The sequence below is a fragment of the Sturnira hondurensis genome, unplaced genomic scaffold (assembly GCF_014824575.4).
Source record: "Sturnira hondurensis isolate 20B ecotype Veracruz unplaced genomic scaffold, ASM1482457v3 Scaffold0021354, whole genome shotgun sequence".
Taxonomy (NCBI): domain Eukaryota; kingdom Metazoa; phylum Chordata; class Mammalia; order Chiroptera; family Phyllostomidae; genus Sturnira; species Sturnira hondurensis.
The window spans coordinates 3,871,641-3,898,649 of NW_028093985.1; the positions used below are offsets into that span (position 1 = coordinate 3,871,641).

Sequence of the window (27,009 nt, forward strand, 5' to 3'; positions counted from 1 at the left end):
AAGAAATCCATTTGTTTATTGCTAAATGGAGAAACATGTATTTTACTCCTTGATATCAAATTTACATGAAATGTCAATATTAATTCACCTTGCAAAAATTTGAAAATAAAGGAATCAGCACTTATTTTTAAAACTATATCACTAGGGTGTTGTCTCTCCAACTTGCTTACATTGGTCACATCTTCAAAAAGAGTTTAAGATTTCATACGTTGTTTGGAATGATAGAAAGTAATGTGTTTTCATACTGTTTTAGTTTGTGGGGCAATGGTTATTAAAATTGGGGAATCAAGACCTATTGGAACTTCTGATGAGATCCATGGCTCATCCTCCTGGAATGCACCAAAATTTTTATTCACTAGATCCACATTGGAAAGCTCTTAACCTGAGTAGCAGTGACTGATCATATCATCCCTCCAGAACTCAGTCAGCGTTCCTGTAATTACCCTGACTGGAAAGAAGCACTGGGCCTCATTCTGTTGGTGTCTCAACCAGTAGCTCCTTATATGGTTCTGTGAGGGCCCCTTGTACACGGACTCACTCCACAGTGAATCTACTGGATTGGGACCAGAGTCACCCTAGGAAACAACCCTGTTTGTCAACACATCAGTAATAGCACAGCAGTGAGTGAGCACACCTGGAGATGGCCTCCCTCCCACAAGCGCTTGAAGCTATTTCCAAAGTCACCACATTGTGGGTGGGACATATCATACCAAATATTGTAATTTTTGACAAATACGTAGACCATTCACCACTGAGCCAGAAACCCATCAGAGTCCTAAGCAAAGGTCTGTAAGCCACGAGTAGGATACCTCCACCACCCTTCAGTGACCTAGCTTCATTGCAAGTTCAAGGTATTAAAGGGATGATAAACCTGTATTACACATGGAGAGTATAATATTAAAGTTATAAAATAATAGAAAATATACTCTCTTCGATACGCTGGGATAGAGATAGAGCATGTGTTTAGAGCTAGCTTTGCTTCTGCCCTTTGTATCTCACATGACTTGCAGGCCCTGATTTCACGTCTTCTCTGTACCTCTCGGCAGGATTGGAGGTGCCATTCCCATCGTGTTCTCCTACTTTGCTGAGGTGCTGGCCCGAGAGAAGCGGGGTGAGCACCTGAGCTGGCTCTGCATGTTCTGGATGATCGGCGGCATCTACGCCTCTGCCATGGCCTGGGCCATCATCCCGCATTACGGTAGGAGCGATCCCCACATTTTACATTGGCCTCCATTCCCACCCCCTCTCCCTCTCATAGGTGCTGGTCTGAGAGCAACACTGTCATCATGTTTTGCCCTTTTGTAATGTCTAGGATTTCCCCTGACACAGAGATCTGTATAAGGTAAGATGGTGTCTGTGGTTGGTCAGGTTGTTTAGGAACACTGTCGCATTTTGCTATTTTTAGAGACATCACTTTCATTTGATTCTTATGTGCTATCAACTCCGGGGTCCCTGCCCAAGTGGATGGGAGAGGATACAGATTGTAATTTAGCATTAAGGCAACATGACTTACAGTTATTGGGAGACTGTCATACATACACAGCAGACACACGAGAGCCTTTGTTGCTCCACCTTGGCCCAGTCCAAAGCTTAGCCTGTGCCAGCCCACCTCTCTGACAGCTCAGAAGTGGGGTGGCAGCAGGAAGAACCCTGTCTTGTCATGGGCTATCAATTTGCAGAACTTAAGAGGCGACTCTACTGTCCTCACTCCGCAGATGCCCTCCTCAGTTCCTCCTAAGTACCATGCTTACTGCCCCTGCCACCTCAGAATACTTGGAGGTTTCGCGTTTCAAGCAGTACTCTCCCATGGGGATGCCACAGGCTCCCTGTTGCTTCACCCACAAACAATGAAATTTAGGGGGAAGTTAACTGACTCCAGGAGTCAAGTTTAATATATGAGGAAAGGGGAGGGGAGGTGTTCTGGTCATATTGGTGTGTGTGTATGCAGACAGGCTGAAATTTGCCAAATATGTATAAATTGTGTGTGTGTTTTAATAAAATTTTATTTACAAAAGTAGGTGATGGACAACGGGCCCTATTTTCTTCACCCCTTTGGTGCTTTATGGCATCTGATCTTTTTTTTATTGTTGTTCAAGTACAGTTGTCTCCATTTTCCTGCCATCACTTTCCCTACCCCACCCACTCCCACCCCCACCTCCCACCCCCCACACCCCACCCTCAATCCTTCAGCCCTTTGGTTTTCTCCATGGGTCCCTTATACATGTTCCTTAATGACACTTTTCCTTCTTTCCTCCATTATCCTCCTCCCCCCTCCCCTCTGATTTGTTCTTTATTCCAATGTCTCTGGTTATAGTTTGCTTGCTTGTTTATTTTGTTGATTAGATTCCACTTGTAGGTAAGATCACATGGTATTTGTCTTTCACCACCTGGATTATTTCACTCAGCATAATGCTCTCCAGTTCCATCTATGTCGTTGCAAAGGGTAGGAGCTCCTTCTTTCTTTCTACTGTGTAGTATTCCATTGTGTAAGTGTACCATAGTTTTTTTATTTACTCATTTACTGATGGCACTTAGGTTGCTTCCAGAACTCAGCTATTGTAAATTGTGCTGCTGTGAATATTGGGATGCATAGGTTATTTGTGTACCATATAAACTGAAACTACATGTGACTCAAAAACTCACTCATTGTTCCGTCTAATATCGAATCAATCTGAACTTAGATTTCAAAAATCCATTTTTTGCTCATTTTCTATTTTTGTGCCATTTTTTTGAACAGAGGAATTTTTTATTATAAAGCATAGTCCTGTTGGGGAACAACCTTAAGTGAATTCAACTCCTTGCTAAAATCAAAGACAAGACAGAGTTTAGTATTCAGATACAGTGTCATTTGTTTACCATACTGAGTTACAAAATTCATGTTGCACTCTTTCTTTTAATATGTCTAGAATGTTACATGCAAACCAAAATTGCATTTATCAACAACAAAAACAATTCATAAGGACTTTGTTACTTGGCCTGAATGGAACTTTTCTCTGCCAAATATTTGAGCATGGGGTAGCAAGCTCAAGTGATGAGCTTACCTCTGTTAGACTGTTCATTTCTGGGCCAGAGATGCCCTCATCCAGGCAGTTAATCCCATTTGTCATAAGGCTCGTCTCCTGCCACCACCTGAGGAATTCAAGGAGTTTCTCCACCTTCACCTGGGAACTGAGGGCATCAGCCACCTGCAGAACCGTCTTCTGAGGGGCTGCATCTAACTCCCACCCCTCTTAGCTGTCTGTTTCGAATAGAAAAGCCATTTAACTGTCTTGTGAGGAATTGCTTCTTAGGAATTACATACAGGGAGCCGGAAAGGAGATGCAGGGCCTGGGCAGAGTCCAGCTGCACCTAGCATTGCTCCCAGAGCCATTGCCAGTCCACATGTAGCCTCTGTGCATATTTAAGTAAGGCGTGTCATTCAGGTGGACACAGGTGCAGCCCCATTGGCTGTTTCCACCAGATAATTGCACAGGGCACAACCTGGGAGTGGGACTCCTCCTGATGCCAGCCTCGTTCTGGGTCTCCACCTGATGACAGCGCACCTCTGGGACTCTGGCCACACTTATTCCCCGGAGCAACTTGGCTCCTGGGTTTATGGCTGTTGCCTCCCTTGTCCTCCCTCCCCATCATATCTCAGAGTTTCTGCTGCCGGCTTCCCTGAACTCGTAACTCAGATTGGTTTCTGCAGTCAATGTATTTCCACCAGGTGTGGGCAAGGTTGCTCTTGTTTTTGTTTCAGTTTCTGTTTTCCCTCATTAGGGCTTGTTCCTCAGGCTCCTGCCTTTTATGTATCCCTGCCCGTGAACTGTGGGGTGTCTAGAGTTTGTCTCTGGCCTTGCCAACTCTCAGTCAATGGCTGACCATCAAAAATTTAGCATGATGTCTACCTTTACTTTTCTCAAGCACATATAAGATAGTCTTGTATAGAGCAAAAAGGTCTGCCCAAGCGATATGAGTGGGGACCCCCCCAAACCCCGGAATTATCTTCTGGAGGGTGGACCCCTTTCAGGCTTCCCCACTAGGTGAGTGTTCTAGGAACCCATCTGTATCAGTGTACCAGCTGGCATTGTTGTGAGAGGCCATGTTCATTTTTAGTGGGTTTTTTTGGAAAGCTTTCAAGGTGTTTACCCATTTCATGACGGATGATTTACAAGCACACCTGCCCATACCTCACTCAGTGTTTGGCAGTCCATGATCCCCGTGTCCTACTCCTAGTCAGCTGATCTCACCCTCCAAGCAACTTTTCTTTGTTTCCTTGGATGAGAAAAGCCCTCAAAGGGAAACATTTTCCTAATGTGGAAGAGGTGAAATAATAACCTACAGAAGCACTAAATGGCATCAAAATTGACAAGTTCAAAAAGTGTTTTGAGCAGTGGAAAAAATGTCTTGATAGGTGTATTTCATCAAATGGGGAGTACTTTGAAGGTACTGAAGTTTAAACATGTAAGAATAAATACATAATTTTTTATAAATACCATTTTAGCCCCCCCCCCTTGTATATCACTGGAAAGAGGAGGCTTGTGAATCATAAACAATGCATGAAAAGTCACAAAGACAATCACAACATGACAAAATTCAATGTGGCTGAGGCTGCCATTAAGTTCTATATTGAAGGGCCTTGAGGATTAATGACCTGGTTAAGAAACCAGTAACAGAATATTGAACCCTAATGCCCATGCATTGACAGTTGTCTATGGCAGAAATTTGGCAAAAACAGCAAATCATTGCAATCAACCCTGCATGTGTATTAGAATCAGCAGAGGGGATTATAAAAATACCCATGATGATTTCAATGTGAAGAGTTTTAATTTTTTTTAAATAATAGGGTTTAAGTTTAAAAATCCTGTGCTGAGGCTTCTGGGGGATTATGATAGTCTGTAACTTGATGGGGGGGGAGGGGACAGGCAGAGGTATTCATTCATAGAACTCAGTAAGGTGGGTGCTTAAGACTTGTGCATGTCACCATATAGATTAATATATAATGTTTTTTCTTTTTTAGTGGTGGAGCTAAGATTTTTTTTTTGTAAATGTGCTTTTTTACTTTTTAATAAAAATTTTAATTGCAATTGACATTCAATATGATGTTAGTGTCAGATTTACAGCAGAGTGGTTAGACATCCCTATAACTTACAGAGTGACCCCTGTGAGTCCGGTGCCCCCTGGCACCGTACGTAGTTATTGCACTATTACTGACTGTATTCCCTGTGCTGTCTGCACATCCCGTGACTACTCTGCAGCTGCCGATTTGTACTTCTTAATCCCTTTACTTTTTTTTTTTAAGATTTTATTTATTTGTCTTTTATAGAGGAAGGGAAAGAGAGAGGGAGACAAATATCAATGTATGGTTGCTTCTTGTGAGTCCCCTGCTAGGAACTGGCCTGCAACCCAGGCACGTGGCCTGACTGGGAATCGAACCTCGATCGTGTGGTTTGCAGGCCTGCGCTCAATCCACTGAGCTACACCAGCCAGGCCAATCCCTTTACTTTTTCACACAGCCCTCTCCTCCCCTGCCCCCATCGTGCAACCATCAGTTTGTTCTGTCTGTGAGTTTGTTTGTTTTTTCAGAAGCACTTTTTCATAAATGTTTACCACTTCTGCCACCTCCTGAGAATACCCATGCTACTTGGCCAGGTCAATTGAATGAGATTCTCTGGGCAGGGATCGTTTGTGAGGCCCCCAGGGGCTTCTCCCCTGAAACCTGGTTTGAGATCCTTTCCACTCCCTGCCTCTCCCGGTGGGTGACCTCAGAAGCCCCTAGGTCTTCCTCGGGCACAAGGAGAGAGCGGTCTGACTTGCAGGGTTGGCCTGCTCGCTCCATTTGGGAGTGTCGGTGCTGTCAGTTTCATCCAGGCTAAAGGGCTTTCCCGCGCATCAGGCTTAGAATCACACTTCAGAAGTAATCTGGACATTCAGATTCCTGGATTTTTCAGATGATAAGATGCAGCCAGGTTTTAGAGGAGAAAAATAGGGGGAAATTTTTTGAAGCAAAAAATGTGGTAAAATATTTAATAACATAAATAACAATATTTCACCAATGTAAATGTAAACAGAACTCAACAGCAGCATTAACAACCATTATTCCTCCCAAATTTGGGGGGACATGCATCTTATAGTTCAAAAAATACGTATCTCTTCTTTTTCATGACACATCTTTTTACTTTGTGTAAAAGAGACAAGGGGTTAAAAGTCCATCCATTTGCCCTGCAGTCTGTAAAAAAATTAAAAGCTTTTTATTTCCCTCTGAAATTCTGAGGTGTGTAAATGATGCCACACCACAGAAACAAGCACAGCAGGTCCTGCCCTCCATCCTCTCCCACTCAGGAAACCTCCGCCAGGCGCCTTCACCCGAACATGCACTGAGCTTTCACCCAGCAGGGAAGGAGTTGGGTGCAGAATAAAGTGACTGAGAGTCAGGTCCTGGGTCCTCTCACATGGATAATAGGGTAATTTGCTCTTGAGGGAAGAAGCGAATAACTGGCTTCCACATGGCAAGTATTTCAAATGACGCATGTGGTCATGAGAGAAGATGTGCTCTTCCCTGACTCTGGGTGTCACCTTTCTGCATTTGTGGCGGAGTGGTCAGGGCACACCTTGAGCCTGATGCCACGAGACTGGAATTCTGGCTCCCTACAAGCTTGTGGTACAAAGTGGTTCTTTAGCTGACCACTAAGATGCTGGAAGGAAAAATTCTGATGTCCGAGACAACAGCAGCTAGGGCTGGTGAGCTGACGTGGGTTGCACCGGAGTTCCTGATGGATGGTGGGATCTATCTGGCCTGCAGAGGCCGAGTTTCTGGACTAGCCTCTGATAATGACAGTGCTTCACCTTCACATCACTGATCTTAGGGCTGAAATTTCCCTGGAGACCGACAGCTGCCAATATTTATGTTCCCAACATAAAACCACCTTACCTGCTGTGACAAGATATAAGGAGGTAGAGTGCTTGGATGTCATCATATCACATTCCTTGTGACCAGCTCCATCCATTCAGGAGCTCCTGGGCTGTTTCCCATCCCTGTGGCAGACTAGTCCCTATAAAGCATGCGAGGGTGGGAGAACAGCCAACCCAGAAGGAGGTGCCCTTGCCTCAGAAATGCGTTGCATGCGACAGTGGAGGCCCAGTGTTTAGAATGTGGCTCTTCTTGACCCCACCCATATTCTCAAGCTCATGACATCTGACCCACAGTGGGATCATCAGTGGTTCACCGAAGAGCAAGCACTATGTGTGAGAACAGAGAGCTGGGTGTAAAGATTTTCCTTTAGCCTTGCCTCCTCCCCCATGTCCCTAGTAATCAGGACATCTCAGCATTTACTGGAAGCCCCAGTGACTTAACAGGAAAATAGGACAGAGCACTGAGTCATAGGCACTTTCCCTCCGGGGCTGGGAGCTTGCTTGCATTCAGGCCCAGGTGTGGGCGTTGCTGCTGATGGCAGCTCTGACCGCTCCATTAAGCCCTTTGTCGTCATTTTCTCTTTTAAATTAGCGAATCAGATGAGGCGCTGTCCCCTGCTGGGATGCATGGCAGTGTGCAACAAGGACATTCCATTAGCTAAGTGGGAAGGTTCTCAGTTGGGCAGGAAATGCCTAAGCTCTTAAAGCCCACAGTGCCCAGGGGTGGCACTCAGCCCTAGAGCAGCCCCCAGCCTCCATCTGTTCTGCCCTTCACTGCAAACGTCACAGGGTACCCACAGAGCCAGAGCCTAACACAGCCCTCCTTCCAGCCACAATGAGATGTCTGGGCTTAAAAATACACATATTCCCAAGGTTGCCTGAGGACCAAAATGTCTTTGCTTCCTTTCGTTACAAGATGTGTGAGGCTAATACATTTCTTCTCCCTAATGGTGAAACTGGGTTGGGAGGAGGAGACAGTCAGATAGCTGTCTGGCTAAAGAAGTGATTCAGACTCTGGCCCTCCGGAGTCTGTGTGTTGTGGACGAGGTAAACAAATTCACATGGACTACCGAGTCCTGTGGAGAAAAAAGGACGGCACGGCCACTCTCTAGGGAAGAGCACCCCAGAGCATCTCAGCCGCTCTCTCAAGAGGAGAGCACGCTGACCCTTGCCTGGACAGGCTTTTATTGCTTTCCAGTCGCATTACATCAAAGAAGTTTCTTATTATTTCTAGATTTAGTTAAATGATTACTTCTTACAGATAGCAAAAAGAGAAAAAAGTTGCAAATGCAAGGGAACAATAAAAATGATTGATTTGGTTACATTTTGTCCTTGGGACATCTTAGCACAGACTTTAGGGAGTTGCTTCAGAGATATACATTAAATATCTGCAGTCTTGACTCAGGGTGAGGGAGTTTTAGCAAAAGCAAGTCTCATAGCAGCCTAGGTACAATGCAGGCCTGATTCTCCACGGGAACGCCAATCTGCACACCTGGCTCCTGTGTGCCGCCTAGCATTTGATAGGTTTTCCTGATCAATACTGGGCTTCATTTGCCATTGCCATGCTGATCGGTTCCCTGTAAAGAAGGAAGCAGGGAAGGAAGGCACTGTGGCCAACAGATTGGGCAGTAAGGGCTGGTTTTGCGTCTCAGTTGCCCCCCTTCCAGGTATGTGAGCTTTGTCGAGCTTTTTGGTCTCCTTCGGCCCTATTTCCTAGTCAGCACCATGGCGGGGACTAATGATCACGTTAGAGTACCCAGTGCACAATTAGTGCTCAGAAATGGTGGCTATGATGGCCATCAGGCCCATGTGCTACATCAGATGCCCAGGCTCTGTCGGCACTGTCCAGTGTGGGCTTAGAGCTCCAGGAAAGAGGGCGAATGAGCTGAAGTGTGTAAGATGTGTAAACCTCACTAGAGGGTGAGAAGCTCAGAGGAGTCAGAGGAAATACAAACTAGGCTAAAGGTTAAGATAAGGAGAGGGAATCAAGGAAAATATAATACTGTAAGACTTTGATTACCTGGAACCCAATGAATCAGAGTCTTTCATTCATTTGCTGGCTGAATTGATATTCAAAAGGCACATACTATATAAAGACCCATGTTGAATACCATAGTGCCATTCTCCCCAGGTAGAGAGAACAAGAGCCTGACACCCCTCACTTGCTGGCTATATCACCAGCCAACACTGCAGGTTACAGGAACAGAACAGACAGAGCCACGCTCTGTCTTAGCAGCAAGACATTATAAACTCTGGACACAGGCCATCTGCGGAGTACGTAGTTTACAGCGTGGGCTTAGATGGAAGACAGGCTTCCAAGCCAGCTCTGCCATTCTCCAGCTTTGTCACCTTTAGGACAGTTCCATGGGCTCTCTGGTTCTTAGTTTTCTCATCTATATACAATGTATGTAACACAGGGTTACTGTATTAAAGGACTACATACAAAAGTAGTAATGTAGCACAATACCTGACATGAATGTTCAGTCCATGTAGTCTATTCTTTCTACAAAAGGAGGTAAAATTGAGGTGAGGAGAGGAAGAAGGAACTGGAATCTTAAAAAGACTTTATTCACCTTTTCCTAAACCTCTCCTCTCAACTGTTCACTTATCATTTGAAGGTTGTAGAGACGGATAAGAAGGGAAAGCTACAAGAACAGACCTTGTAAGGCATGCCACCGTAGTCCACGCCCACTGCAGGGTGACACAGGAAGCCTAAAATGAGAGCGGGGGTCCTACTCAGCAGCCCGGCTGGCACAGGCCGGTGCCATGTGGCCCTGAGCCCTACTACCCAGCTTTGCCATCTTCTACTGAATGTCACAGCCCTGAAGATATTTGTGCTCAAGTGTCTCAGTAAGACATTTCAAGGGGAGTCGACTAGTACACGAGTGTACACCGGTGTGATTTCTTAATTTGTCCATTTTAGGATCAACCTGATCTTTTATTTCAACACAATGACTCTTGGGCTCAGGTTTCTTTTACTCTGTGCTTCAGTTTTCCCATGCAGTAATAAGATACATCAGCCACAAACAATAATGCTAAGGTCTTTAAGGACTTAAGAAATGGATATGGGGTCACAAAGGCATTACTATGGTACAAGTATATGGCCATTTCTTTCAGTGATTATGTTGCATTGTTTATGGTGCCCAAAAGCAAATGTTTTGGGAAGTCTCTCATTCTTAAACATAGTCACAATCCAGCTCTCCCACTCAGCTTTCCTGTCTCTCTCCTCATCCTAAGTGCATCACCTGCGGGACACATGTGTAACAGCTAGGGTACAGATAGCTTCCCCTTCTTCACAGCTCTGGGAAGTGCTTCTCAGCATTCTCACTCTGAAGTTGGAATAGTGAACTCAGAGGACCTGCCTCCTCTATTTGACATTAAGCCAGTTACCACAGGGCTTAGGTCTTAACTCCTCTAGTTAAGCTTCCCAGAAAAGGAAGGGGTGTTGGTCTTCATTGAGAGCCTTCTATGCCCAAGACAATGTGGCAGGCACATTACCTTAGGCACATGATTGTAAAGTGGTGAAATAGGCTTTAAAAATATGGCAGTTTTCCTGTTCATGTGCTGATGTGAAGGAACTATGGGCTCCTATGCTGCTAACACTGCTAGGCAACACTGCAGAGCCGAGTTTGTGATCCAACACCCTCTGGTAATCAGGTGAAGCCTGCAGACCTCCTCTCAGAGTAATGTTTTTTAATGCATAAAATGTAACAAATAGGATTGTAAATTAAACCAATTGTTCCAAAATATAGCTATCAAAATGTATTAGCATATTAACTTACAACATCTAGTAACAACATCATCTATGATAGTCTAGCAGCTACCATAATTTTGAAGAAGATATGAGTGTAGAAGTGAGAAGTTAACTGATACTTCTTTTTAATACTAGGAAAGTACTAAACTCTAGGTCCTTCCCAGAATCCCACATTCCATTTCTTCACCATCTATATAAGTTGGTATAAAATTAGAAAACAAGTTAACAAGCATAGGTAAAAAAGCAGTTTGATTTATATCACATAAAGGAAGCTTGGATGGAGGAAGCCCAGGGCTGGAATGGTAGCTCCACAATCATCATCAAAGTCCCCAATTCCTTTTATCTCATAGTTCCACCATTTTTTAGCACATTCTAGTCAGTAGGCTCACATCCTAGGCAGCACAAATCAGGAAAGAAGTTTGAGGGTATGTCTATGCCCCCATGAAGAATGTTCCTGAAAATCCCACACAAATCCACATGTTTCATTGGCCAGAACTTCAAACATGACCATACCTAGCTGCAAGGGAATCTTGAAAAGATGCAGTAGTCTTCTGTTCCAAGCAGGAAAGAGAATCAAGTCAGGATCAAGTGGATGTTTGGAGACAACTGACCTCAACTGCTGCACTGTTCCATTTGTCCTCTGAAAAATCTTTTAGGAATATTTGTATAGTGTATAATCTAACTATAGTTTAAATATGGCCCTTCTGTATTAGTCAGCTTTTGGATACAAATAACAGAAAGCAACTCTAGCTGACTGGGTCAAAACAGAAAAATTTTGGAAGGCCATTGAGTAGCTCACAGAATGGCCAGGAAGGCTGGAGAACCAGGCTCAGACAATGGCAGGAGCCAAAAGGATTTTTCCTTAGATGGTTGCCTTGACCCATCAGCAAACTCAGAATTTCAGCACCCAGATTCAAAGAAAACACAGCCTGAGGGAGACTGGCTCAGACTGCATAGCTTCAGTTTCCAGTCCACCAAGGAGCTTTGATGTTGGCTTGATTATTCTTCAAATGTTTCAGAGACAAATTGTTTTTCCTGCAAGCTGCAATCCGTAGGACACCACCTGCTGTTAGTAAATAATAATTACCAGTGCATGATTTTGACAAAGGCATCAGCTTCAGTGTTGTCATTCAGAAAAGGTCCCTAGGCACACTAATGTGTGTCAGAGAGGAAAATCTGGGCCCATATGAAGGTGGGTGAAGTTTGGCCAGCATGGCCTTTCCATGTTGGTTTCAGGGAATGTAGGTATAAGGCTCTAGAAAACCCTAGCTGCTATGAATTTTCTGCAGCATTTCAGTTGACCAGACCTCCCAGTTCTCAGATCACAGTTAACTAGACCCCTGGGTCCTCCCCAAAGCAATGTGAATCTCATCCTGACTAGCACACTAGGTCCTCCACAAACCTGGAGAACTTGATCTCTAGTAGAGAGAGTAGGCCCTCATATCTACAATAAATAAAACCAGAAAAGTTGGTTTTGTTTACTGTGAATATAGGTGCCTACTCCAAGAGCTGTTGACATTAGGGCTTGCCTTGAAGACAGTGAATACACTTTATAGTATAAAAATTGGTTAAAAAATTAATGGCAATACTGAATGCTGTTGAGGATTCAGAGAAATTAAGTGTCTCATGCATTGCTGGTGGAAACTCAAAATAGTACAGCCACTCTGGAAAAGAGCTTGGCAGTTTTCTTTAAAATGCTAGACATAGCTGACATATGACCCACTATTGCACTTTTGGGCATTTATCCCAGAGAAATGAAATTTTGTGTCCACACAAAAATGTGTTTGTGATTGTTCATAACACCTTTATTTACAATATCCCCAAACTGGAAACAACCAAAATATCCTACAATACCATAGAGTGCTACTCAGAAATAAAAGGCAGTGAACAATTGATACAACAGCTTGTATAGACCTCAAGGGCATTTTGCTGAGTAAACAAGCCAATCTCAGAAGATATATTAACATTCTGGAAATGACAGATACTGGAATGATGGACAAGGTAACGGTTGGCAGAGGTTGGGGCATGGTAACGAGAAGAGGAGCAGGTATGACTACAGTGCGTTAGCCCTGGGAGGAAGAATGTTCTCTTGGTTGCAGAGGAGGTTACATCAATCCACAAATGTGATAAAACGGCATAGAACTCTAGGCACATGTGGTACCAACATCAGTTTCCTGTTTTGGATGTGGAAATGCAGTAACATAAGATCTAACCTTTTCTAACCATTAAGGAAAACTGGGTGAAGGGTGCATGGGCTCTTTCTGTACTATCTGCAACTTTCTGTGAATCTAAAATGATTTCAAAATTAAATGACTAATGCCTTTTTAGAAGGGCATTTTTACATATATTATCTTATTTATTCTAATAATCTGGCAGCAAAAGCAGCAGTAAGTAGTATTCCCATTTTTCAAAAGGAGAACCTATTATACGGAAAGTTGGTCGTATATCCCAAAGTGACCCAGAAAATGGAAGATTAGAAATTAGAGCCAGTCTTCTCATCCTCATTTATTCAAGATGTTCTCCAGACACGACAAAGCCAAGAGGCAATCTCAAAGAGCAACACAGAAGGTGTGTGTGCATGTGGCCCTGAGGCAGCCACTCCTCCCCTCCCCTTTCCCCACCCCCAAGGGTACTGTCACAGCCCCTTGCCAAATAGTTTAAGACCTAAGCCTCCATCATTGTGATAAGAAAAACCAGTTGCACTCAGTCATTTTAAAAATTATCTTACTGAAAATGATGTGAGACAAGACCTTTTTGCATCACATGCCTTATACCCCATAACTTTATAAACTTTCATTTGACATTGGAGTTTCCAAGGCTCCATTAGGTAGGTTTTCTCTCTCCCCACCCCACACAGCATGTGACTTCACTAGCCGCTCCTTCCTCCAGGAATCCAGCTGCTTTGCCCACCCCACCCACTCTCCTGCATAAGCATGCAGAGGCATTCAATTCTGCCTAGGTTCTAACTCCAAAGTCACACAGCCACCTATATTCATCTGCTTGGCATGCCATACCAGGATACCATCCACTGGATGGCTTAAACAACAGAATTTATTTCCTCAGTTCTCCAGGCTGGGAAGTCCAAGTTCGCCGTGCCAGTTGATTTGGTTTCCAGTTAAGGGCTCTCTTCCTGGGCACCTTCTTGCTATGTCCTCAAGTGGCAGAGTGAGGAAGAGAGAGATGCTGAGTGGGTAAAGGAGGGACTGCTTCCTGTTCTTGTATCTGATTCAGGCCCACCCTTATGACCTCATTTAACCATAATTCCAAAAGAGCCTGTTGTCAGATACATTTACATTGGAGGTTATGGCTTCAATATATGGATTTGGGAAGATTCAGTCCACACAGCACACCCACTGTGGTCTTAGCAAACAGAGGGCTCTTCAGTCATCAGAAGCTCACTCACCTACCTGGCCCACCCTTTGAAGGCATTGGAAGTTGTTGTTTTTTTTTCTGTTTTTCTTGTCAGATATTTACTGCAGAGCTAACTCTGAAACACTGATCTTTTTCTTTTCTCTTAAATAAGGTCTTATGATGTCCTCGGGGCTCCATAAGAGCTGGCCATCTCATTTCTCTGAACACTTCTGTATTCTGAACTAGACAAAATGCATGTCTTTGTGGGTTTATTTGAAAAAGAACTATTCAGAAAATACCCTTGCTTGGCTGAACTCATCATTAACCTAATTAGATCTTTTATCCAAGACTTACAATTAGCACCATTACCAAGTCTTGATAACTAACTGCTGTGCTTCTAAATTAACTTTCACTTGAAGGAACATAGAAATTGTTATCCTCTAAAATGTTCCTTGTTTGAGCAGATGATCATTCACCAGATTTCCATCAATAATGCTGAACTGGCTTAGAGGGCAAGAAACATTTACAGTCGTACGAAAGGGTGAGTAGAGAAGGCTCTCCTGATATCTGTGTACATACTGCAGTGCCTAGACACAATGTCTCTTCCGTATGCATAGCAGGATCCCCCAAACAATGCTTTCTTCCCTAATCCCAACTGTTAAGGTAAAAGGTTGTAGATCTTCCCATCTGTTTTTTGGTAAGTGCAATATCCCTGTGTTTGTAAGGAGTAAGCCAAATTTTCATTTCTACATAAACTACCAGCAGAGGCACTGATGCTGAATGACCTGGAAGTTCCTACTCTTTATAGTCTGGTTTCGTGATTATATATTTTTTGCAGTTGTCTCTTCGAAAATTGAACTCAGATTTACTCTGTTGCTTCTAGAGCAGGGGTGTCCAACTCATTTTCACCAGTGGCCACATCAGCCTCGAGGTTGCCTTCAAAAGGCCAAATGTAGGGTTCCTTGCCCCCAGTTAAGGAGTAGTTACATTTATACAGTCCTAAAATTACATTTGGGACATTTGGGACAAATTACATTTGGGACACTGTTCTACAGTTTCTCAAGGCAATCCAAGTTAAAGACCCAGGGTGTCATTCAGCACCACTGGACCACAATGAGGATGTCTGTGTAACCACTTCCATAAGATACACAATTAGAGCCTAGAACAGGCCTTAGAAGAACAGATTGCTAAAGGGACAGAGTTTGTGGTAAAAAGCATTATGAGGAGAATCTAAATATGCAACTGAGTAATTCTTAAAGAGATCCTTCTCAAGTTTGAAATGTGCTTTTTTTAGGAAGTTCCTGTTCTTTTTTGTAAAGAAGGAGTATGTTTCCACTCGAGGACATGTTGAATTGCACTGTCCACTTATTCCTCAGCCTCATAACTAACCCCCAGTGATCTCTTCAGCCTGGCTGCCCATCACACTGTGGGATGTACAAGACAAAGGCATTCATGAGGTTTGGACAGGACACTGCAAAGAGACGGGGAAACAGTGAACCTGAGAACTCCATGGCGGGGTTATGGCAAATGGTCAGGCTCTAAATCTGGCATAATTAAAGGAGGTGAAATGTGGAAAAGAAAACAGTGTGGGCTGGAGCAGGGAGGGGTGGTTACTATAGATATTAATCCAGTGAACCCTCCTTATACAAAAAAAAATGCTCTTGCTGACTGTTTAATCCAGAGGTAGTAGAGAGCAATAGGCTGTTTCAGCCATTTGTATATTTCTTTGCCCAGTCTTGTCAACAATTCAAAGTGTGTCATGATGAGATGACAGGCAAGGGTTAGGAAATAGGTTGAGGGTCATGAAACCAATATATTTTTCTATGTAGATCCAAATTATTCTACACTTTGCTCCCATTAATGCTAAACCAACTAAGACAGAGTCTTCATTTCAATTACTTGATAAAGTGTAACACAGCACTTTGTGTGGTGAGCATTTTGAGGGCATCTCCTCTTTCTGGCCCCATGTTGGAAACCAGAGGTGCTCCTAGGCTAAGGTGGGAAGGGTGGAAACACCCTGCCTTGGGGAACTATGAAGAGCCCTGAATCTAGGCCTTGCTTCTCATCTTCCCTGTTCGAGCCTGTGGGTTCAAAGTGCCCCTTCTGAAATACTGTGATGGATTTGGGAGGTCAGCCTTTCTGGGCTACTTTGAGCTCCACTGTGTTCTTTAATATACAAATAGTGTTACACATTAGAACGCATCAACCCTAACACAGGTTTGGCAGAGGGTTGGGAGGAGTGGGGCAAAAGGGAAGAGGAGTTGTAAAAAGTCAAAAGAGCCTTATTTTCATTTGACTTAATAGTTTAAGACTGAAATGGTCAACTTAAATATCTTAGTGACCAAGCAGGTGACAAACATTAGTGAAATTGCAAAAAAGAAAACGGAAGCAAATGAGAGAGTTGGTGCCCTCTCTGGTAGGTGCAGATTTACTGCACCTTACTAATAAGCTGCAGATTTAGCCATGCAGCTATTGAAGCCAGTGTTGCCAGATCTGATTTCCCAAGAGAAGGTGGAATTCTGGATATTTATACAAAGTCTCTCTAATTTTTAATCCAGCAATTTTAAAGTTAATTCTTATAGAGATCATTTACATATGTGGTAGGAAGAATAATGACTGGCCCCCAAATATATCCACATTCTAACCCCCAAAACCTTTAAGTATATCAGGTTACATGCAATGGGAAATTAAGGTGGCAGATGGAATTAAGGTTGCTGATATTCCTTAAAATAGGAAGATTATCCTGGGTCATCCAATGGGATCTATATAATCACAAGGGTCTTAAGAGGCTGGAGATGGAGCAGGAAGAGAGCACCAGAGAACTGTCAGCCTGGACAAGATCTGGCTTCATGCTGCTGGCTGTAAACAGGGAGGAAGAGGCTCTGAGCCAGGGGATGTGGGCAGCTCCGAGAAGCTGGGAAAGGTCAGGGAGCCGAGTGTCCTCTAGCATCTCTATGAGGAACACAGCCCTGCTGACACCTTGCTCATAGTGCAATGAGATCCCTTTTGGACTGCTGACTTCCAAGGTTATAAAATAATAAATTTGTGTGGTTTCTAAGCCACTTAGTGTACACTAATTTGTCACAGAGCAAGAGGAGATGAGGACAGCATGCAACAAAGTTTGTCCATTTTAAGCAGTGAGATTTGACCAAGGTATGCAATTGTGGAATTACCACCTCAGTCAAGATCCAGAACAGTTCTCTCCCTAGAAAGTTCCCTAGAACCCCTTTGCAGTCAATTCCGAACGCCATCCTGGCCCATGGTAAGTAGCGATATGCTTTTTGTCTTTTCTACAGTTTCATATATGTCATATGGTGTGGAATTTTTGTGCCTGGACCCTGATTTGACATGATGCCTGTGAGATTCATTCATGTTGTTGGGCACTTAGTGGTTCATTCCTTTCGTTTGCTGAGCAGTTTTACTCTGAGTGGATGGACCAGTTTGTGAATCCATTTAGCAGTTGATTGACCTTTTGGGTTGTTTAGAGTCTGGGCTATTATGAGTAATGCTGCTATGTACATTTGGGTACAAGTCAGTGGGTGAAGGAAGTTTTCATTTCTCTTGGGTGAATACTTAGGAGGGGGGTGGCCATGTTGTTTGGTAACAGCGTATGTTTGTTTATGTTGATGAGAATTACCAAACTGTTTTCCTAAGTGGCTCTATCACAATTCTGATTTTTCCCAAAAGTTTTCAAAACACTACATGGACCAAATAGAAGACACGTGTAGGCCAGGTGCCAAACTTGGCCCAAGAGCTGCTGGGTCTAAGACAGAGAGCTGAGCTGACCTGTAGGGGAGAGGGGGTCATGGGCCTGTGTTGATGGAGAGGTGGTGCCTCACTGTCTCTCTAGTGGTACCTCTCCTGCTTTCACAATTAGGAGAAAGGGAGGCAGGCCTCCTGGTCATCAGGCACCTGTGGGACGACTGTGCCCTTAAGCCAAAGGGAGTGGAGCTGGGCCCCCAGGGGAAGAGTCCCAGCCACCAGAGAGAATAAGAGCTCAATTTTGGTCACCGGTTGTAAGTGAGCTAGTGAGCCCAGAAGGGCAGGGACTGAGTATGCCTAGTAAGGGAAGAAAGGACCCCTCCAGGGACCTGTTGAAGGGATGGTGGGCCACAAAATGTGTTATTGGCAGTTGCCATCATTTCACATGAGGATCACCCTTGGTGGCTTATGAAAGCTTTCAGAAGCATCATCTCATAACAGAGATGAAAGTCGCATTATGGGACAACCTGTTATGCACAAGGGCTGGCCAGGTACAGGGGTTATACAGAGTGAACGGGCAGCGGGGCCAGCTCCTCTGGTGACCGCCTTCCCCCTGCTGTGTGCAGTTGGCACTCGAGGATGCCCAGGGCCAGCGATGACATTTCATTCTTGCAGTGGACAGAAGGGGGCGTGCTGTGAGAGAGAGCAGGGAAAGAAAGGCTGTGGAAGGGGCCTTTTCTCCTTTCCCAGCCAACAGTGGCACTAGTGGGACCCAGTAGCAGGAACCGTTAGCCCAGGGCTTTGCTGAGATGTCCTTTCACGCCCTTCTTGCATCCAATGCACACCTCTGCCTTATTTTGGGACCCAAATTTTTAGAATGTTCTTTATAGCTTCGATGGAAAATAAGCTCTAAGCAATTTCTGAACTCTCTGAAGCCAGAGAGCAAGTCTTAGTCATCTTTATGACCTCCATGGTACCAGACGCAATGCCTGACCCAGACTAGCCCACGATGACTGTTCTGTGGATTTCCATCAGACAGCCAGGTGATAAATGACCTGTCTGGGGATGCGAGACTCTTCCAAATGTCTGATCCGAGTTCTAATTAGTTTTATTAATAAGCTTGTGCTGTGAAGCTACTTTTTCCTTTGTGAATCAACATATTTAGGAGTGATTTCCTACCCTGATGATGATGTGGCTGATGGAGATCGGAGGGGAGGAATTTCTGTCCTGTCATGTTTCACTTGGCTCCAACCTCTGGAGGAGATACTGCTTACGATAGCAGAGTTATAAGTAGCTCTTCCATTGCCCGAGGTTTTGCCATCGCTAAACTACTGCTAGGTTATTATACATAAAAGCAGTTCTCAAGCTTCTGGGTTGTTTTTCTTTTTCTCTCTCCTTTGATTCCCCCTGGCCCAGAGCACACATTTCAATTCTCAAGCATGGTTATCAGTGGCCTTTGCCAGCTGTTGGAGGGAGCCAGGCTGTTGCATTTATTTGTAAAGAGTCAGATGTTCATCAGGCACTGTGCCATCAGAGAGACGTTCCCTGCTATTAAGAATCAGTTCCAGCCAAATCAGATGCACCTGGGCGTTGCTTACAGACAAGCCTGTCATTGTGGTAATGGTCTGAAGAGCACTGATGCCCAATTGAAGAGCGACAGGGTGGAAGCTGGACCAGAGTCACCTGGGAGTTTGTGACCCACAGCAATGGAACCGCACAGTGGAGAGGTTTCAGAAGATCAGGGAGTTGACGGCCATGCAGAGGAGAATTTCACAACATAGTGGGGAGGATAGAAAACTCCAGAAGTGAGCAGCTAGAGAACTAAGGCATGAATATCATCAGTTCACCCTCCAGATTTGTGTGATTCCATGTTTGAGGTGGCGGTCACTCTCCCAAAGGTAATAGAGGGCACTGAGAGGTGGGAGCAGGGGAGACAAAGCCCCCACCTCACCTCCTGGAAAAAGATTTGCTGTCATTCTCTTTACTAACATTTAATGAGTATGTATTACATACCATACAGTGTCCTGAGAAGTAAACATATGTTAATTCTTTAATCTTGTAGTGGACAGAGGATGGAGCACCCTGAAGAGAGAAGTGAAAGAAAGGCTGCGGGAGGGGTGTTTTCCCCTTTCTGAGCCAGAGGTGGTACTAGTGGGTCTGAGTAGGAGAAACCTGTCCCATGAAAAGGTGCTGTGATCTACATTTCACAGGTGAGGACCCTGAGACCCAGAGAAGTCAAGCGACTTGCCCAAGGCCAGCCGGCCAGTAAAGTGGAGGAGCTGGGACTCAGAACCATGCAGCCTGCCCCCAGAAACCACACTTAGAGGCTTCACCATAGTGTTTCCCATACTACTGGTGTGACCCCCCAGAAGCCACTTGAACCCACACTGGCTCATGCCCAGACTCTAAATTTAAGAGCGATGACTTTCCTCTTCTTCCTCGTTCTGCCCCTTCTTCTCTTCCTCCTTTTCCAGGGTGGATTGTCCAAATAGCCTAGCCAGGAAAGCAGGGAAATTTCTAGAACCAACATCTGTATAAACTGTGGCTGACAATGGAAACTCTACTGATGCCTGCTCTTCCCAGCCCCATCCCCTACATCTGCCAGGCTGAGGACCCCCATCCTGTAAGAGAAGGCAGTTCATCTGTTCAGAGCTCTCCCCTCCCCATCCAACTTGGCAGTGCCCTGTGTTGCTTAGAGTCTGAGCATCTCCTCTACACAGACAAGGTTTGCTCCCAACTCTCACGTTCCTTCCCTCCTCCCTCCCTCTCTCCATTCCTTCCTCCTTTCCTTCCTCCCTTCCTCCCTTCCTTCCTTCCTTTCGTTCTTTCAGCTGGACAAGTAGAAATGGGTAGAAAGGTAGTGAAATGAGCAAAGACCAACTGCTCCTTCCAAGCAGTCAGCCCAGGCTCTCGACCTCCTATTTCCATTTGGACTTGGAATGCAAGTCCTCCAAGAGGGTTAGTTACTAGGAGCCATGACAGCTGACACTCACTCCTTTAACACCTTCTCCCACCTTCAACTCACCTGCATACAAGTCCCTTCTTTTTCAGTTCTGAGTGTCCAAGTTCCAGGCCAATGCATAGTTAGCCCTCACCTCATCCTGTTTAGAGAGGACAAGATGGTACCCAGACGAGGAAGGAGGATCGTATCGAGTAGCTGTGCATGTGGACAGCATCCACATCCGTGGGAGTCAGCTGGCAGGACACAAGGCCCTCACTCCCCTCCAAAGCCATGCGAAGGCTAGGGCCTTGACGGAAAACTTAAAGTGAGAGAGAGGACAAGGTTTGGAGTGAGGGGAGGGTGGGTGGAATTGGCATTCTTCTAAAATGTGTAGGGGAGTCATTCTGGAGAAAAGCACATGATGCTTGTCAAAACGCGCGAGTCCGTGCACTTGGCCCTAGCATACTCCACCCCGGTATATACACAGAGAAATTCCTGTCGACTCACAGGGGCCATATCAGAGGATGTTCTCAGCACTGTTGTTTGTGAAAAGAGACAGTTGGAGCCATTTGTCCCTCACTAGGGGAATAGGTACACAAAGGGCAGTGGACTATTTTGCATTTATTACAAACAACAATGGTGACACAATAGACGATAATGACAGTGCTGAGTGAAAAGAATAAGAAAAGCGAGGACTCTCATATGTTGTCATTATGAAAGTAAAAATGACATGCTAATTTTATAAGGATTTTATTCAAATTCAAATCTACAGTTCAAACACATGGTCAGTGGGAGTGGAAGGAAATGTTGATAAAAGGGGGGAAATAATGTTCATTTGCATGATGCTGTTCATAGTGTGGTGGTGGGTAGAAAAATTAATTCAGCCCTCTGTGTGTACTGTTGAAGAAGAAAAGAAATGTCAAGAGTTTCATTGTAGTTCATTTTAATTATCCATTTACTAAATATTTTCTGAGTATGAGGTATGCGAGGAGCAGAGGAAAGTATCACAGTCTTGGCCAAGACTCAGAGGCCATCCCACTCACACCCCCAGCACCCCTGGGCTGCCCAGGTCTCTCAGTCCCTGACACACGTGCACTAGAAGATGACAGCGCCCCTGATTCCAACTTAGCATTCGACTGTCCTATGGCAAGTACCTTGTAGAGGCTGAGGAATGCACGAGGAGCTCTCTGAATGAAATTTCCGTCCAGTGCAGGAATCTGCAGGGTTAGCTAGCACCTGTGGACATAGTACACAGTCAGTCATTGCCAAGGTTCCCAAACATCTGCCTTCAGTTCAGGTGTGTTTCTTCTGGTCCTCAAACACACAGGTGTTCGTGTATTGGCGCTGGAGCAGCTCAGAGCTGATTTTTGTTTTGTTTTGTTTTGTTTTTGGTTTGTTTGTTTTTTGAAGTTTTTATTGGAATAATTTTTACGTCAAAACAATGAAAATCCCTGGCTGGTGTAGCTCAGTGGTTGAGTGCGGGCCTGCGAACCACACGATCGCGGTTCGATTCCCAGTCAGGGCACATGCCTGGGTTGCAGGCCAGTTCCTGGTTCCTGGCAGGGGACGCACAAGAGGCAACCATACATTGATATTTCTCTCTCTCCTTCCCTTCCCCTCTAAGATAAATAAATAAAATCTTTAAAAAAAAATTCTCTTAAAAAACAAAACAAAACAATGAAACTGCATTTATCTCCAACATGGAGAGACAAGCTTTATTAGGAAGGCATATATATATAGTTACTTATTTTAAATTATACATATAATTTAAATCATGTATATATAATTATTTTAAAGGATGCTGTTTTATTTCTTTAAAATGTTCATTGTTGTAAGGCAGGATGTGAATAGGCATATTAGTTTGATTTGTATGAAGGTGACGTGTTATTCAATAAATACTTAAATTTAACAGAGCCAGTAATTTAGAAGCACCTAGTATATGTTTCTAGGCTGGCCTAGCAGAGTAACTTAATATCTGCCCTTTGGCCTCCCCCAGAATTAAGCGTATGTATGAAAAATTCACACTGAGTAATACAGTTCATATTATATCAGTCTATGCATGTTTTCGAAGAAAATTGTGATTTAAATTCTAAAGCACAATTCCAAATAACATACCCATTTTATCACACTCAGTACAGCATGTTCAAGGTTTGCCTTCAATGGCCTTATCTGAAAGATACAGCAAATTTTTTAAGAAAAAGTTCTGGGGGTGGGGGAAGAGGCTGGTTAATCAGAAAGAATCCAATGCTTTGTGTGCGTGTGGTGCTATGATTTCCAAGTTGGAGGCATCCAAAGAAATGAAGCTGTGTTCTGATATATTGTCCTGCTTCCTCAGTAAAGCAGCGACCTGAGCAGCAAATAACCTGATCCAGCCTCCCATTTTCATTGGTCGCCAGCAGCATCACTGCCTGCATCCTAGAAAACGCACGTCCCGGCATGCTGGAAGAGCATTATAAATCATAGTTTCATTTTAGGGAAAGGTTATTGATTTGCCGACTTTTTCTCCTCTCCCTCTGATGCAGACTTCAGTGGGAGATGGAAGCTTCCCTGCTGCAGCTCATTATAGCCAATGACAAGGGCGGCCTGTGCTTACCTGACATGTCACGACAGGTGACAGGGGTGAGTGGTTTCACACTGCTGTCTTGCAGTGACCGTCACCAGGAGGTAAAAACTAGAGCAACTCCACATGCCGGCTAGACTCATCAGCATTATGTAGCACATTTCTTAAGACTGGGATGTTTCAGCAGGGTAGATAAAAGAACTAATGTAGGTAAATGACAATGCATTCATGTTTTGTTTTGTTTTTAAAGCTGGATAATGTTCCATTTTCCTGTGGCTATTAACTTGGCCTTTCAGGATCAAAGCACCTAAGTATGATTTGATTTAAGTGGTATTTTCCCATTTAAAGGTTCAGGAAAAAAGACTAAACAAAGAGATTCATCCACAGAGAAGAGAGCAAAAGGAGAAAAAGTAAATAAAATGGTGATGAGGGTTTTTTGATGTCTTAGAAGACACAAAGTCTAGGAATAAATGCTTCAGTGCAATGCAGAGATGCCATGATATGTGTTTGATAAAGGTAAACCAGATTTCGTTAGATTTTTTTCTGGTATGTTATGGATTTTTCTAAGACATGATAAACATTTTGATAAAGGGAAATGCAGCCAAGCTTTCTGTACCACAGCACTGAGAAAAAAACATTTCTAATTTGGGACAACTATAATATAATGCTAATATACTTATAGATGGGAAGATTAAAATCGTAAGAAAAAATAATACAAATACATTCAATATAAAAATCTCAGGACAAATCTCATGACTGCGCCGTGGCAGGAAACCAGGGCACAAAGTCTCCTGGTGCTCGTCCTGCGAGCGCTCCTGTCCCACACCCCCGCCACCGACTTTACACGGTGCTCACCGAGGGCAGAAGACGAGCTCGGTCAAAACACATACAAACACAACAAAATGTCCTTCGGCCCATTTGCAGATCCAGGAAAAATATTATGATGGTACAAATCCACATTGGTTTCTTTTCTGTTTGGTTCACAGATACATTTAGTGTATTTCATTAGTTTCCTGCTGATGAGGGTGGCTCCTCTTACATCTCAATTTATCAAAGTGGAGAAAAAATAGTTGGTAATATGAGCTATCTTCCCACCACATTCTATGTGAAATGAAAGGATTTGTATATTTTAGAAGAGGAAATGATTTTAAGGTGGAAACTGCGTGCTAAATAGCTTCTTGGTGAGACCTATGTTTTCTTACAAACAAATCGCACATCTGAAGCATTCTTTTTCTGGGATGCAACTATATCACTTCATTTTGATTTTTACAGCAGATGCTCCACGCACCAGATCAGCAGCGAGCAGAAGACTGTCATTGCTCCCTCATCATCAAACGAAATGGGCACTGCGGCACAATGGGTAGCACGCTAAAGTGATTTCTGAGCTTCAGAATGCATTTTATCTTTTTCCATTAATCTTTAAAAATCAGTCACAATTATCTATAGTTTTAAAAATCAGATACTCTAAGAGATTACAACAAGAACTAGCAGTTCTCTGTCCTGCCTTTGCCCATCCTCCATTTCTTCTCAGGGACACTACTTTCAACTCTTAGAGTTGTTTCCTCTGTATTTGCCTTTTCTCCTGAATTATGTCGATAAACTATTTTCTCCTTGATGTGTCTATGTTACACATTATTTGTTGAGTAACATAGAAATTGAGGACTAGTATTCTTTTTTTAAGATTTTATTTATTTATCTTTAGAGGGGAAGTGAAGGAGAGAGGGAGAGAAATATTATTGTATGGTTGCCTATCGTGCGTCCCCTGCCGGGAACCAGGAACCGGCTTGCAACCCAGGCATGTGCCCTGACTGGGAGAGAACTAGTATTATACTTCCACCCCATCCCCAAATTCTCCTTCCCCCGTGCTCTCAATATGGTCAACTCATAAGGTTTGGTTAAAACGTCAACCAGAATTGACATCTTTCTGATTCCTGCTGTGCGAAGTAGTGTTTGTGAGCATGATTTCTTTCATAAATAACTTTTGCCTTTCCTAGAGCTAATAATTATATGGTATTTTCACTTGCCTGGCTTTCTATATGTGTTTACAAATTCTTTCCACATCTATAGCCTTTTAATACAGTTTTCAACATAATGAAATGTATTAGATAGCCTATCATTTCAACTACTTTTCACTGACGATATTCCCACTAGAGTCTTTGGGCATCGTATATCTCACATTTGGGTCTGCTGTACACTTGGACTTTCTTTCACAGTTCTCCTGAGTTGATTCCCTAGTTCTGGGACCCATAGACCTTTTGACTTATGGTGCCCTTTCCCCCCACTTAGTAGACCATATATTAGTTTGATAGTAAAGCTGGGTATAGAATTCAGGTTGAAAATCATTTTGCTTCAGAACGTTGGAAGATACTGCTCCGCAGTCACCTAGCAGTCAGTGTTGCTAATGAATCTGATGCCTTTCCAACTCCCTTTGCTCTACATACAACCTATGTTTTCTGTGAGTTTGTATCCTCTCTTTATCCATGGTGCTGTGGTCACAACACATGTGACTGCCTTTAAGAACACTGGCCTTGCCCTGGCTGGTGTAGCTCAGTGGATTGAGTGCGGGCCTGCGAACCACACGATCACAGTTCGATTCCCAGTCAGGACACATGCCTGGGTTGCAGGCCAGTTCCCAGCAGGGGACACACCAGAGGCAACCGTACATTAATGTTTCTCTCCCTCTCTCCTTCCCTTCCCCTCTGAATATAAATAAATAAAAGAAAAGAAAAGGAAAAAAAAGAAACACTGGCCTTGTGGCTTTAAGCTGGACAGACCTAGTTTTGTTGATGGAGAAAGAAAATGCATTGAGGTCATGCAGATGGTAGGTGCAGAGCTGGAATTTAAACCCAGGCATCATTGCCTAGAAGCCATACTCTGCACAGACCATCTGCGTTATCTTGGAACATTTTGTTTCTTCATTAGGAAAATGAAGATAACATCATCTACTCAACGGGTTGGTAGTAGAATTAAATAAGATGACCCATGTAAAGTGCTTGGTGTGAAGTGAGTGCTCCATAAATGGCAGCAATGTCATTGTTTAAGTGTAATATGTTTGCACTTTAGAAATGCCCTGGATTGAGAAAATGCACATTTTCTAGGACCATAATTATTCTGTCCACCACCTGCAAACCTCCAGTGAATGTTTCCACAAGGGCTCTCCCCAGTCAGTTCTGCAGTCAACAGATACTTACTGACGCAAATACTGAAGGGATTGTGTTACCTGAGGTAGCTGAGACTTCCCTCTAAGGCTTCCTCTGCTGAGTCCAAGACAGGGACTAGGCACAAAGACCCGGTCCTGCATGAACACATTGTGGGCTCCTGTAATGCTTTTGACTGTGAAGAGTGAGTTTTGAAAAGACGACTTTAAAAATTTTTCATTATATTTATTGGAATAGCATGTTAATGAAATTATACGAGTTTCAAGTGCACAATTCTATAATACATCATCTATATATTGTGTTGTGTGCTCACCACCCAGAGTCAAGTCTCCTTTCCTTACCATATATTTGACCCCTTTACCCCCTTCTACCTCCCCCACCCCACTTCCCTCTTCCCCTCTGGAAACCACCATACTGTTGCCAGTGTGTATGAGCTGTTTGCTCGTTTGCCTTGTTTGTTGCTTTCTGTGTTATATGTGTGAAATCATATGGTTCTTGATTAAAACTGTTTTAAATTTGTAGTAAGAGGCACAGCAGGGTTCCAGATTTATTTGTCCTTGTTGCCTGCTGCACGTATTCTACCATGTTCAATGAGTTGCTTCTCCGTGAGGTAATTGGAGTGACCCCAAAAGTAACTGTGCATCCTGCCAGT

General features: G+C 43.8%; 1 protein-coding gene across 2 annotated transcripts in view; it reads left to right on the forward strand.

The window, feature by feature from the left end:
• The window catches only part of SV2C (synaptic vesicle glycoprotein 2C), a 189,825-nt gene that overhangs the window by 101,888 nt on the left and 60,928 nt on the right, over positions 1-27,009 (forward strand). For both annotated transcript variants that reach the window (XR_005064491.1, XM_037032193.1), the window contains exon 4: positions 1,047-1,198. Coding sequence is in view for 1 of the 2 variants with exons in the window: in XM_037032193.1 (XP_036888088.1) it covers positions 1,047-1,198 (152 nt within the window). In the remaining variant the exon portion in view is untranslated. The remainder of the gene's footprint in view (positions 1-1,046; positions 1,199-27,009) is intronic.